Consider the following 13714-nt stretch of genomic DNA (forward strand, 5'->3'; position numbering starts at 1 on the left):
TTGTTCCATTACTATTTGTTCCTGCTTCCTCCGTCACTCTCAGGGGTGGTGTCATATTCATAATAGCCGTTCGCGATTGTGGCTTCGTGAGAATGAGGTCATTTAATTTAATAGTAACTTCTATTTGCATTCTCTGCCTCATCATGTTCTGTTCCGCCAAGTTCCTCTTCAAAGTTTTGACAGTGTCTTTGACTTGTGATTTCCTTAATTTCATTTGCCTTTCTATCTTTGTTTGTGCTTTTTGTAGCCTTTCCTTCTCTTCTTTTGCATCAGGGCATTTTGCTTTCTTTGCCTGCTCTCGTGTGACCGCCAGGACCTTCTCATCACATGTTTCAATGCTTAATAGATTTACGCCTTGATTTGGGCATTTTGAATCTTCGTGGTCCCCCAGACCACACCATCTGCATAGTAGCTGCGACATCTCCTTCGTAGTACAGTCTCTAGCGAAGTGGCCCCAGAGATTGCACACACGACATTGAATCATTGGCCCTCCACTCGCGTTGTACTGTATTCGACTCTGACCTCCATTGTTACTGTTGTTGTTATTGCCACCCCTTCTGCGTCTATTATTGTTGCGATATTTACCCGAAGTTGCATTGTTGCTTGTGTTGTTTCTGGTGGACACTTCCTGCATTAGTAACACTTTCTGGTGTCCTTTTGATTTCATGTTAAACAGGAACTCCTTTAGGGAATGTCTCGCAACTTGGCTAATGTCACAAAACTGTTTCTTCGGGCATGAGCCCTTTGTATGGCCATCTTCTTTACAGTCTGTGCACCACAGTTGTCCCTTCACCATCTCTAGATTCTTTTTCAAATACTTAAATTCTTTCATCATTCAAAGCATATCTTTCTATAACGTTCAAACCTTCTTGTTTGATTCCTCGTCACTACTGCTACTTTTAGAGGATGAATTGTCTGAATCTGATGACTTATACTTTTTCTTCTTACTTATCTTTTGCTCGCTTTCCAAATTCATCGCACAATTATACGCATCGGCCTTGATGTGGGTGGTACAATCTTTATCTTCTTTTTTAGAGCCGGCTGCAGCCCCTCCACAAACCATCGTTTCTTCAATCCATTTGCCAGTTGACTTTCCATCTTCCCAACTAGCTCTTTTAGCTGTCTGGCATAGGCCCAGATTGTTTCATTCTTTCCTTGCTTGGTGCTATATATCTCTGCTACTATTTTGTTATTGTCTCGTAGCAATCGGAACTCTGCTATGAACTCTTTTTTAACATCCGCCCATGTAGTCAGTTTTTGAGGGTCGACTTTTGAAAACCAATCAATTGCCACACCCCATAGGGTTGCTGGGAACTGTCTAACCCAATTGTCCTCGTCCGTCACGCCATTTGCTGTCCATATGGTTTCGCACGTCTTGCAATGTCTGATTGGATATGTTGTACCATCACCATTAAATTTCAGTAATTTTTCTTTGGGCCTGCCATTACTACTTTCTTTTGATTCTGAGGTACCTGTTGAGCACCCACACTGTTCAAAGCACCCGTGCTGTTCTGCACAACACCCGCGCTGTTCTGTACAATCATGCTGCTTCATACAACTGTCCTACTTCTGCCAATTGCGTTACTTGGTGAGAAAAGGTCTTCCTCAAGCGAAGTTGTTCGATTCTCTTCCTGTATCCTTTCGTCAAGTGTATTGGAAACGAAGAGTTCACTCCATGCTTGTGCTCCCTCGACACTTCGAGCCGTGCGAGTTGCTTCCCTTTCGTTCAGCTGCTCTACCCTTGGCGTATACAGGTTAATGAACTCCTCCCTTGTTTCTTCCACCAAATTCAATCGCTGTCGAGTCTCCTCCAGCAATTCCTCGATACTCCTCGGCCTACTAGGTGAGTGAATTGCCTCCGTCTGTGCCCCTTCACCCCCTCGGTGTCCATCGGCAATTTGCTGAAGCTTCTGTCTACGCTTTGCCTGTTGAAGCTTCTTGTGTTGTACGTATTTCATCCTTGTCTTTTACCTTGTTCCTATCTTCGTTAAGCAAATTCGACATTAATCTTCATAACATTCCTTCGTTCCAGGTTCGTTTGGTAACGACGCCAAATGTTTACCGTACAGGGTAAAGATGCTTAACGCATGTAGTATAGCATGATACAACACAGAATAGGTACTTTATTCATATATGCAATATGCACTCAATGCTTACAATCCAAATACAATGATTACAACGTTCATCCAAAGTCCATTTCGGACAGTGTACATATACCTTCACGAAGGGGTGACTCAAGTGTCACGCGCACGTTCGGATACTATTCTACCCATCGGCTACACTATAGATTTTACCGACAACAAATATTTTATATTAGTCAAACCATTCAATGTAAAGCAAACTAATATTAAATATATTAAGACGGTCCTAACATAAACTTATATTACACAATCAACTAAATGGATAATCGTAACCTTTCACTTAGGCACATATATTAGGGAAGGAAAAAAAGAACATCATGTGCTCAGATAGAAATAAGAGCTGATTACATATGGATGGAGTCAGCTAAAAATGAAGAGGAATGGTGAGATGGCAATCCAATAAGCAAGGAAGATAGGTACAAGAGTGCATAGACTTGTCTAGGGAGGAGGAAAAAAACATTGGTCAGAGACAACATGGAGCAAAACAAACACTTTTTAGCCGCCTCTTAACTTTTGCAACTTAGCCTAGAATCACCATAGAGAACACAAATAAGGGAGGAGGAAAAAAACATTGGTCAGAGACAACATGGAGAAAAACAAACACTTTCTAGCAGCCTCTTAACTTTTGCAACTTAGCCCAGAATCACCATAGAGAACATAAATAAGGGAATAATACTGAAAGTTAGAAACATTACAAACCAGGGACTAATACATGTTAGAGGAATCGATGGAATAGACATCAGATTTTGTCAGGTTTATTGAGCACAGCTGGCACCAGCTATTTGTGTGGACAGAGAAAATATAATGCTTTCACATACTGAGGTTACGTCTAATGTATTTTGAACAGATAAAGACTCCTAACATGGTCAAGTTCATAGACAGAGAACAATATAGAATTAATGTTTAAATGCAGTGATCATATTAGATATTAATTTTACTTCACAGGAGGCCACAAATTTTAGTAAGTCCGTAAACAAACAACTCACTACTAAAAGAGCGATGCTATTTTGAAATTAATAGCAAAGTCTTGTGGTGGTAAAGATGAAAGGAACTATTACGTACAGCAGTGGGGACTGTAAACAACAATAGCAAGAGACATAAAGACTTTAAAAGGGAAATCGAAACACATGGAGACATACAAAATAAAATGAATATGTGTTATGGAGATTGGCAATCTAGAAGAAGTGTGATTAGCATTCAAAGAAGAAGAAGTGTTGAATAGACGTTATATATGGCTATTGGGAATGCGATCCTCAATATTCAAGTATAGGATATAAGAAGGATCAAAATGATTATTGTTGCAGGGAGGATTAAAATTATAATGGGACTGACTATCCTAATATTAATATAGCAATGGGCACTTATTATATGGAAATGACAATCACAAGAACTATATAAGAAAGTGTTAGAAATGTCAGAGATAGTCATACACTTAGCATATCAGAAATGGATATTATATATTGATCAAGATCAAAGAAACGTGAATCGGAATCGGATCGGAATCGGCAAGGCCGAATCGAATCGTGAATCGGCAATGAATCGGCGATGAATCGACAAATTTGAAAAAACCCTTTAAATTTAAAGATTTTAACAATTTAAAACTTATTTCATGCACCCTTTATTGAATATAACTTAAGCACACTATAACATCATCAAATAGAAGTTAAAACTTAACATACATAAACATGAAACATAAAATCCATCACATACGTAACTATGTTATCTAAGATTCTAAAATGTAAATTGTAGGCTAGCTGAAGTAAATAGAAATCAAATGATCATAATGATTTAAATCATAGAATGTATGTAAGATGATCCATAAGACATCAAATCATAAATTTATGTAAGAATCTAAGATGAAGATCCATGAAAGTTTGAAACTTTGAAACATATGTCTATCAATGATTCAGTATCAATATCTGTAAACAAAATATAAAAACAAGGCTCCAGCTCAAGCCTCAGGCTCATAGTCATCATCATCCTCAACATCATCCTCAAGCTCGGCTACAGCCTCAGCCTCAGCCTCTGAGTATCCAGTCTGCCTAGTAGCAAGTCGTCTAATGTAGGTCCTAGAGGACTGTCGAGCCATATCTCCCGCATATAAGATGGGCTCACGAATGTCGCTAGGGCCTGTGTCTGTGCGTGCACGTGTGCGTCTACCAATGCCTGAAGAACGTGCTCTAGCTGCCTCAGCCTCTATATCCACCTGGTCAATCCACGCACGGTCTTCCTCAGTGAAGACTGGATCTACAACCTCTGTGAGCCACTCTGATTCTGGATCAATCTCCTCCAGAATGATTGGAGAGGAGTCAGTGCCCAAAATCTGTCTGATCCTAAGACGAAGGTTGTAATGAACGAAGACAAGATCATTCAACCTCTGCACTGTCAACCTGTTTCTCCTCTTCGAGTGGATGTGCTCGAACATGGACCAACTGCGCTCACATCCAGAAGCGCTGCTTGGCTGACTCAGAATACGAATGGCAATTTTTTGAAGTTTTGGGGTTGTGGCCCCAAACATTTGCCACCATCTATCTGAAATAAGGGAAAATAAAAATAATTAGTCTCATTTACAAATTACAAATTACAAGTTAACTCTAAAATTACATAATCAACTTTAAGTTTAGAATCTAGATTCATAAACATTGAATATATTATTTAATTTTTACCTGGCTGTATTGTTTCCCGAGCATCTATGGCTACCCTGCTAGAGAAAAGTGGCCCTTCTTTATTATTGAACTTATCAAGCTCAATAATTGCAGCACTGCTATCCTCATCAGTACTCAACCTCTGGATCACTGTATATAATCCGGTGAGAACCTCCTCATCCGCTTTGAAGTCAGGACGGAAACGAAATGCCGAATTCAAAAAGTAAGCTGCTGCATGGATGGGTCTGTGGAGCTGATTCTGCCATCTCCTATCAATGATGTCCCAAATAGGGGCATACTTCTCCTGCACTCCTGCATACTGAGCTCTAATGGCCTCCTTGGCCCTATCCATGCCCTCATATATGTAGCCCATAGAGGGCTTCTCCCCATCAGCAGTTCGTAGGAGAGATACAAGAGGCTCAGTGGCCTACATATAAAGTAAAACAAAAATTTGAGTCAAAACTTAAACATAGAATAATTCAATAATATAAGGTAAAACTAAATCATTAAACAATTAGCATAGTAAACTGTAAAATATTAAATGTTAAATTGCAATAAAATTACCTTAAGTATTTCTCTAGCAGGTTTCCAAAAACCATCATCATCAAATATGCAATCCACCACATCTATCCCTGCAGTGGTCGTAGCATAGGAAGATGAAATCCACTCCCGCCCAACAAACATGCTCCTCAAATCATCCCTTGATGTCAACAAGGACTGCAAGGTGATGAAATTCGAGGCAAACCTCGTGATCCCTGGACGAGCTAACTCTTTGTCTCCTGTGTACTTCCTCATTGTGCTAAGGACAAATGATGATTATAAATAAACTTACATATGTTTTTTGCCCTTTCCACACATGACTTGACCCACTCAAGTTTGCCAATTTCCTCCAACATGAGGTCAAGGCAGTGTGCTGCACAAGGGGACCAAAATATGGTGGGGTGCCTCTCCATCAAAAGTTTGCCTACAACAATTTTAAGATAATTAGAAATTCAAATTTCAAACATGTTAGAACTTAGAACTTAGGAAACTTAGAAATTCTAAGTTAGAATTAGAAAAAGTTCAAAATTCAAATAAATTTATTTTCAAAACTTAAAAAGTTAAAAGTTTACCTGCAGCAACATAACTTGCTGCATTATCCGTCACCACTTGCACCACATGTTGTTCCCCCACCTCTGCTATAACTTCCTCAATAACCTCACATAAGTATGTGGCGTTTTTTACATGAGCAGAAGCATCAATGGATTTGAGGAACATGGTATATCCTACAAGTAACAAAACAACGAATTATAATTACTATTAGCAATCAACAAATCAAAATTTGAAATAGTCAATCACGATTCAAAATTATGTATGTAGGAAAGTAGAATGATCAATCACCTCCACAGGATACAAGAAAATTGAGGAGTGTTCTTCCCCTCCTATCTGTCCAACCATTAGTCATGATGGTGCAACCCTTTTCGATCCACTCCTTTCGGTTGTCCTCAAGCTCATGCCTCATATCCTCAACCATTTCCTCCAGGAGGTATCCACTCAACTCAGCCTCAGTTGGGGCTTTAAACCCCGGACCACAAATGGCAACTGCATCTATCATGTTCTGCCAATAAGGAGTCCTGTCACAAATAGATAATGATATTGATTAGAAATTTAGATGTCAAAAACTAAAATCATAAAACAAGTAGATATAATTAAAGTTTTACTTTTACTTTTAACTTTAACTTTGAAGATAACAAAGAAAAAAGAATCAATTACCTGGCTGCAATAAATGGAATGTTGCAAAAGTACCAGAATTTGCAAATCTCTTTTCTGGCAGCATCATGAATCTCCTTGTTCAAACCCATGCCCTCAAGCGTGGGTTGGGAGCCAGGAGTAGTGCGGGGCACAAAGTAACTATCCATTCTGCTTTTCCGCACTCTAGGCCGCAATAGGTTGGTGTTGGACTCTGTCTCAGTATGAGACCGACTGCCACTAACACTCACATGAGCACTAGCACTAGGATGAAAAGGAGGCCTAGAAGAACCCTCCCCAACACAACCTACGGATGCGGAAGCTGATGCAGATGCACTTGCAGATGTAGATGCGGTTGCGGATGTGGGAGCACGGGAGCCAATACCTCTTAACCCTTCAAGTTGCATTTTCTTAGTGAACTTGTCTTGTTCAATTTTTTCTAATGCCACTAAACAAGAGCGTTTTGCCTCAGTGGTTTGTTGAGTGCAAACTGTGACATCATGGCCAGGTATGCCAGCAATGTGGTATTTCAATCTATAGATACCTCCCGAATTTATTTTTTCTTTGCAAAATATACATTTTGTTTGATATTTGGTTCTCCTAGGAAACTCTTCATTATATTTCCAGCATTCATCTTTTTTACCCATTGTGGAAATTGGAAAATGAAAGCAAAGGGCTGCTGCAATAAAAAAATTCATGTAAAAAATCAAAGTTTGTAACTAATAAACAAAAACTACAAAACAACAAACCCTAGTTTGCAATTTAGTAAAACTAAAAATAAAAAACATTCAAGATTTGCAAATGAACACTAAAAAAATTTAACAAAAAATGCATACTACACTAACATGCAAAAAAAAAACCAACACTTACCTCTTGCAAATGAGTTGAGGAGTGTTGATATTGACTCCTTAATGCTCCCAATGCAATTTATGGCCTCCCCAAATGGACTTCTGATCTCTTTGGTGCTCTTCCTTCTTGCCGGTTGGAAACCTATGGATTCTCTTTTCTCTTCTTCTCTCTCACTCTTCCTCTCTTCTACTCATACTAAGCAAATAGAAGGCTCTTTAGGGTTATAACAAAGAGGAAAGTCAACTTAGAAAGCAAATAAAACATGTGTTTTTTTAAAAAAATTGAACTTTCTATCCTTGCTGCCGCGGCCGATTTCTGGAGATTCACGATGGCGATTTTGGCGATTTTTGCCATGAATCGCCGATTTTGGCGATTCAGGCGATTCACGCGAAAAAATCGCCACCAGCGATTTCCGATTCCAAAAAAATCGGGAGCCATGAATCTTATCGCGATTTCGGCGATTTCATGGCGATTTTTGGAACTATGATCAAGATAAACATTTCATAATAAGTATCATTAACTATTAAGGATACTATGCTACAAAGAGAGTTCTGGTTAAAAAGAAGTATCTTATAATAAGGTCATGAGTTAGAAGACCTTAACATTTGGAAATATATAGATGGGTGCATGATATATATTCTGATTCTTCTGAGCAATATTTCACAAAGGGAAGCTACAATTTTATCCAAGTATTGGTACATATATTCAAATAACTCAAATTTATAAACTATACTTAGAGATTCCTTGTACTGAACTAGGAATAAATAGACCAAATAATATGAGTGCATTATCAAATATATAATCGGTCTATCAATCTATTCAATATCTTGTATATATAAGTAAGAGACTGTGAAAACAAATTTCCATTTTCGATACAAGTGTTACTGAAAGGAGGCTAGGGCAATGAAATTTGTCCCAAATTTCATATGATCAGATAGGGACATTCCAAGTTAAGAGTTGTAATCTTAACTTTTTTATAAGAAAAGTTAAGAGTTAGAGGTTCGGGTTTGAGTTTTGCTTAATACAAAAAAATTGGGTTAAGAAAAAGGTTAAAATCTTAACAAACAGGTTAAGGTCTTATAAATAAGGTTAAGCAAGTTGAGGATACAATGTTTTCTTCAATATCCTAACCTTCAAAAAGTCAAGAGTTAGGGATTTCTAAATTTAACTCGAACCCTAAACTTTAACTTTTTGGTTTTGCTCTTGGGTTCAATATCTCAGGAAGCCATAACTACCTTATGAAAACTTCCAAGAAAATGCATTTGAAAGTGCAGAATTGGTTCAAGGCAGACATCATTGTTGTAGTTCAAAATTGTAAGATTATTGAAATTGGTAACCATCAAATTGCCAAAGAGGGAGGAGCCTATTCAGTTTTGGTCTAATCACAGGAATCCAGACAGAGCCTTGATGGCCCATCTCTCCTTAAAAATAATAGTCTGAGGAGCTCCAAAGGATCTATCTCACAAAGAACACTTAGTTTTGGAGCAAGTGTTTGCTTAGACAAAGACTCTTTAACAGCTGTTCCCAAAAGTTTTGGGTTGGATATAAAATGAGGAAGTCAAGGCTGGAAGAGTATCCCTCCCAAGACTGTTCAAATTGACACTGCTTGACTGGATTGCTGGTGTGCTTGGTACGATGGAAGGCATATTTGCCGGAGCATTAATGCCCTTGTTTGCCTTAGGAGTCACTCAGGGATTGGTGGCCATGTATGATGCCGATTGCAGTGCCACAAAGTCTGAGATACTTTTAAGTTTTTTTGTTTTATTTTGTAGCGCCGCATTGCTCACACTGATTGCACATGTTGTGGAACATTTCAATTTTGGAATGATGGGGGAACATCTTTCCCTCAAAGTCAGGGAGATGATGTCTACGACAATTTTGCGGAATGAAGTGGGCTAGTTTGATAATGACAACAGTGGCACGGTTTCATCTTGTCTAGCATCTGATGCGACACTTGTGAGGACACTAGTAGCAGATCGCTCCACAATTCTGATTCAAAACACAACCCTCATTGTCATTGCATTAATAATTGCTTTCTTTAAGAATTGGAAGATCATCCTGGTCATATTAGCCACATATCCTTTGCTTGTCATTGTACAAATGAGTGAGAGGTTTTCTTTTTGAAGGCTATTGTGGAAACTTGAGCAAGGCCTATCTGAGGGCCAACACGGTAGCCATAGAAGTGACTCAACAACAATAGGAAATCTCATCAGTAAACCATTGATGGCCAAGCCTCAAAACTCTTTGTAATCGGTTGATGACAACAACACATTATTTAAGAGGTTATAAACAAAATAAATTTGGTTTAACAATTCTAACCAAAATACATCTGTATGGTGTAAGAAGTAACTTGATGACCCCTGCCTACATGTCTACAATGAAAATGGGTGAATTGTTTGTGGGAATGCCTCAGAGAGAGGACGTAACAGAATGAAGAAATTATTGGCTGCATAAAATTGAAGAGGCTTTAGAAACTTTATGCAAAATTCAATTTACGAGCATAAAGCCGATTTCCATCCACTCGATCCATTTGACAAAATGTTGAGATCACTATACACGAAGGTGAGGCATGATATGTGTTACCCATAATGGTGAAATCCTGGTTTATGTGAATCGTATTATTGTCATGGGTACTCTTAGGGTTCCACCGAATGAAGTCTATGAAGACTGGACTATAAACCTTTCTTACTCCCAATTTACTACCAATACCAAGGATTTCAATAGTACAATTGCAAAGAATTGGCTATTAAAACCTGAAAAAGGAGGTTCCTACCTACCACATTCCCTAACTAGAGAACACATGATCCCAGAAGTAAAGAATATCATTATTTTGCTGAATAGGGTGAAAGGAAACCTACACACATTCCTAGGGGAGAATTGGATGTACTTTTTCATCCAAACCATCCTTGATGAAGATAAGAACATTGATTGGCATAAATTATCACAAATAGGCTTCACGAAGAACTTTCACAAGTTTCTGGGACCGTTAGTTTCTACACGTCCTACTTGTTCTATGTCCTAGCTTGTCGTAGAGAATGGGACGGGTGGCCACACCAAGTTTGGTCCGAGAATATGGCCATTTATGATTATTACCTTCCATTCCAAAAGAAGAAGAGTTCAGAAAATTTCAGAAGGTTGCAGGACACGTTCCTGGCAAGACTTGTTTTTGAGGTATAAGGGAAAGAAAGCAAGAGGCTATCCGAAGAAGCCATTTAGTTAATTACAATTTATGGCAGCTTCTTTATACAATTTTGTAAGTTCATGTACCTGAGGTTGGTGGGTTCTAGGGTGAACCGTTGAAGTTGCCTAGATATTGCTTGTATAGATATGTGTTAATTGAAATATGCAGGCAAATTGCTGATGTAGATAGAAGCTTCAAGGCTAGAAGGGCTTTCTTGTATGTTTTTCCTATTGATCTGGGTCACTACCACTGTAAAAGCATTCAGGATGCCTTTAAGTTGGAACTTGAAATAAAAGACATGAATTTAAAGCCTTACCATGCTAGGCCCAAATTTTACAGTAAGGTTTTGCTCAAAACCAATTTGAACTTGACCTTGCGTTCACACATGAGCCTTAGATGGTGGATTATTAGGCTGACTGTGAAGATGATTATGAAGTGAAAGAGATTATGGTCTAAGTTCACCTTGAGGCAAGTTGCTGACTTTCACCTACGTATGGATATTTATGGAATAGAAGAAGCTGAGGGTGAAGAAGTGCTCGACCCTAAATTTACAAATTCAGGCTCTTCCCATACCCAATATCGACTGGAGCATGAAGGAGGAATATGACCTCCAGATAAGAACCCTTGGTGTTGTGAACAGGACAAAGGTATGGCTTAAAGAAAAGATGTTGAAAATGAAGGAAACCAGGAAAAATCCCCAATTAGACTCAACAATTTCTAGTTCAGCCTTATTCGGAGCAGGCTGATGAAATCGTGCAATTTCCTCCTGTGGGTAACTTGAAACTTGAAATTGAAGTTGAACTTCCTATACAACAATAGGTAATCCCAATACCCCAAAGTGGTTTGATCTTTCTATTAGTAAGAAACACAACATTGTACCTTGTAACTGTCCCTATGGAAGATATGGTTAGCAATTGTCAGGGAAAGACACCTAAAACTAAGAAACCAAAAGTGGAAGACATGCTTGAATTGGATGAAAACACTGGGCATTGGATTGCTAATGTGTACAAGTTGGCTAATGTTAAGAGTCGAGATGAAATCATGCCTCAGGACTATGTTGTTGAAAGAACCGTCCTTGGATTAGTAACAAGGGTGGTTGATATGAAGATTTTTAATGCCAATAACCAAAAAATTGCTAATAGAATTTGGAAGGTTTGGAAGGATAAATGAGAGATGAAGCAATCTATAAGGTTGATGGCAGAATATATCTACACCCTACAAAATCTAGATGCCAACTTGGTAGTGGATGTTACCTCCCCCGTTAACCAGAAATTCCTAGATCAAATGAAAAGAGACAGACTAGTAGCTAGAATGTTCAATGATTGGATTGATTCGGTAATGGCTAATGCGGTAAATTATATCATAAGTTTTATTGAGACCAAGCTACAAGCAGAGAAAGTAATCAATGAATCAGAATCTAAACTTAGTGCCTGGGAGGTAGAAAAGGTCAAATGGGATGAGTACATCATTCAAACTAGTAAAGTACAAGCCTATGGTGTGATGAAGTTCTTGACTAAAAAACCTGTTGCTAGTGTTGATGATCATCTACTATTTCTAGCAAGGGCTAACCTTGAATGGAGGAATGCCATCATTGAACAAGGTTTGGATGAATCATTAGAGCTACTCAAGGAAATGGAATATCTCAAAGAAATCTTGGATAATGATATCAAATGTATTGATATCAGATTGATGGACTAAATGTTAATGCCTTATACTTTTTGGTTAAAATTGCCATTTAAAATATTCTTTTATAATAAGAATTAATCGAACAATCTTTTAAGGAAGTTGCAACTTGTAAATGCAGAGAGGTTGCTAAGAAAGAAGCTCAATTATTAGTGTGTTTGTTTTTCCTGATTAAGGGGATAGAGTTTGTGAATATGTTGAGATTTCAAGAGAAGGAAAAATTGTTCACTAACAATATGTATGACAAAATGCCTTTACAGCATGTAGTCTCATTCTACGTAGTGCTCTAAGCCAACAAAATACTTGCGCCAACCATGCATGTAACATGGGGAATCATAAGCAAGGTACATTAGCGAGTTTCTTGGTAAAATGCTTCAAAGACTCATCATGTCAGTTGTTTGACAGAATGATCATCTACTCAAATGCAATATAGATGCCTTGATTAAAGATGGACAAAACATTTGAATGCAATCTCATGTCATGGACTGCAATAATCACCATATATGCACAAACATGGCATTGTAAGAAAGCCGTCTGCATGTTTGAACCAATACTCGCAACCCCATGAGGAAGGAGTCCATGATCCAACAATGGAGTTGAAAGATGAAGCATTTTTGTCAAATAAGACTATTGAAAATGGCTGTAGGAATCTTCATATGTAAATCACAAAGTGAGGGTTTTAGACAAAGATGAGTTTGCAAAAACACTTCCAAAATTTTAAGCAGCCAACTAGTGTGTATGGGGGCAACCGCAATGTGTTTGTAATGTCCCCATTTTTAGTAGGTTCTTGCAGTTGGTCAGGTCAATTCACCATCGCGACCCTCGTGAGTTGACATTGGGATTTGAGGGTCTCAGTTGTGTGGTTATAGGCTTTCCAGTAGCCTAGGGTGTGTTTTGGCTCTGTTTGAGGGACTTACGATTCATAGTAAGTCAATCTGTTGGTTCTAAAGAGCTCAATTGAGTTAGAGGAGTTGGAGGATGCTCTCAGTTTTTATTTCAGGTTCTAGTTTGAGCTCCAAGAATCTTGGCGGGAGCATCTATTTATATTAAATCACCCCGTAAAGTTCATTCATCATCTTTCATCATCAGGATCACTTTGGTGTTGTCAAATTGTGATTTTGATGCCTCTTTAGTTGTTTTCACAAGACGGGTGAATTATTATTATTATTCATATTAGTACACTAAGGTTGCTATTTTTGATAGTGTTGTTGGTTGGTCACCTCAGTATCATAGCTCGTTGGAACCGGGACCAAAAGTTATAAATTATGGGAACAAGAAATAGTGGCCTTACGTGTCAGAATTTGAAGTTATGATGGAAAAAGGTCATTTTTGGAGCCAAAAGCAATTAATAAATCAGATTATAATGACATTTTATTATATTTTAATATTGTGTGGGAAGCTTCTTAAGTGAAGTTCATTTGGGAAACTTTGTGCCATTTGGAGATTATAAATATGAGCCCATTTGATGAGTAAAGCATCCAATTATT

The 13714-nt window shown here is 38.2% G+C and overlaps 3 protein-coding genes across 5 annotated transcripts in view; 1 reads left to right on the forward strand and 2 right to left on the reverse strand.

The window, feature by feature from the left end:
- Positions 1 to 13714, forward strand: part of LOC149534040 (uncharacterized) — a 111694-nt gene that overhangs the window by 36094 nt on the left and 61886 nt on the right. The window lies entirely within an intron of this gene.
- On the reverse strand, positions 3902 to 5856 carry LOC149534041 (uncharacterized). Its single transcript, XM_089806464.1, has 3 exons — positions 5351 to 5856; positions 4808 to 5213; positions 3902 to 4673 (listed from the first exon to the last, which is right to left on the reverse strand). The coding sequence occupies exons 1-3, from the start codon at positions 5579 to 5581 to the stop codon at positions 4093 to 4095; spliced, it is 1218 nt and encodes a 405-aa protein (XP_089662590.1). The 5' UTR covers positions 5582 to 5856; the 3' UTR covers positions 3902 to 4092.
- LOC149534042 (uncharacterized) lies at positions 5872 to 6921 on the reverse strand. The gene is made up of 3 exons (XM_089803337.1): positions 6539 to 6921; positions 6167 to 6399; positions 5872 to 6051 (listed from the first exon to the last, which is right to left on the reverse strand). The coding sequence occupies exons 1-3, from the start codon at positions 6919 to 6921 to the stop codon at positions 5879 to 5881; spliced, it is 789 nt and encodes a 262-aa protein (XP_089659463.1). The 3' UTR covers positions 5872 to 5878.

The sequence above is a fragment of the Cupressus sempervirens genome, chromosome 10, assembly GCF_028749045.1.
Source record: "Cupressus sempervirens isolate cs-2001-9-10 chromosome 10, ASM2874904v1, whole genome shotgun sequence".
In the NCBI taxonomy this organism is placed as follows: domain Eukaryota; kingdom Viridiplantae; phylum Streptophyta; class Pinopsida; order Cupressales; family Cupressaceae; genus Cupressus; species Cupressus sempervirens.

Bases quoted from the DNA above. Each gene is read 5' to 3' on its own strand.
- LOC149534041 (XM_089806464.1), bottom strand. From the start codon at position 5,581: ATGAGGAAGTACACAGGAGACAAAGAGTTAGCTCGTCCAGGGATCACG. The intron at 5,214-5,350 runs GTAATTTTATTG...CTTTATATGTAG, and splicing joins CTGCTAGAGAAATACTTAAG to GCCACTGAGCCTCTTGTATC. The intron at 4,674-4,807 runs GTAAAAATTAAA...CCCTTATTTCAG, and splicing joins TCGGGAAACAATACAGCCAG to ATAGATGGTGGCAAATGTTT.
- LOC149534042 (XM_089803337.1), bottom strand. From the start codon at position 6,921: ATGCAACTTGAAGGGTTAAGAGGTATTGGCTCCCGTGCTCCCACATCC. The intron at 6,400-6,538 runs GTAATTGATTCT...TATTTGTGACAG, and splicing joins ATTCCATTTATTGCAGCCAG to GACTCCTTATTGGCAGAACA. The intron at 6,052-6,166 runs GTGATTGATCAT...TGTTACTTGTAG, and splicing joins TTTTCTTGTATCCTGTGGAG to GATATACCATGTTCCTCAAA.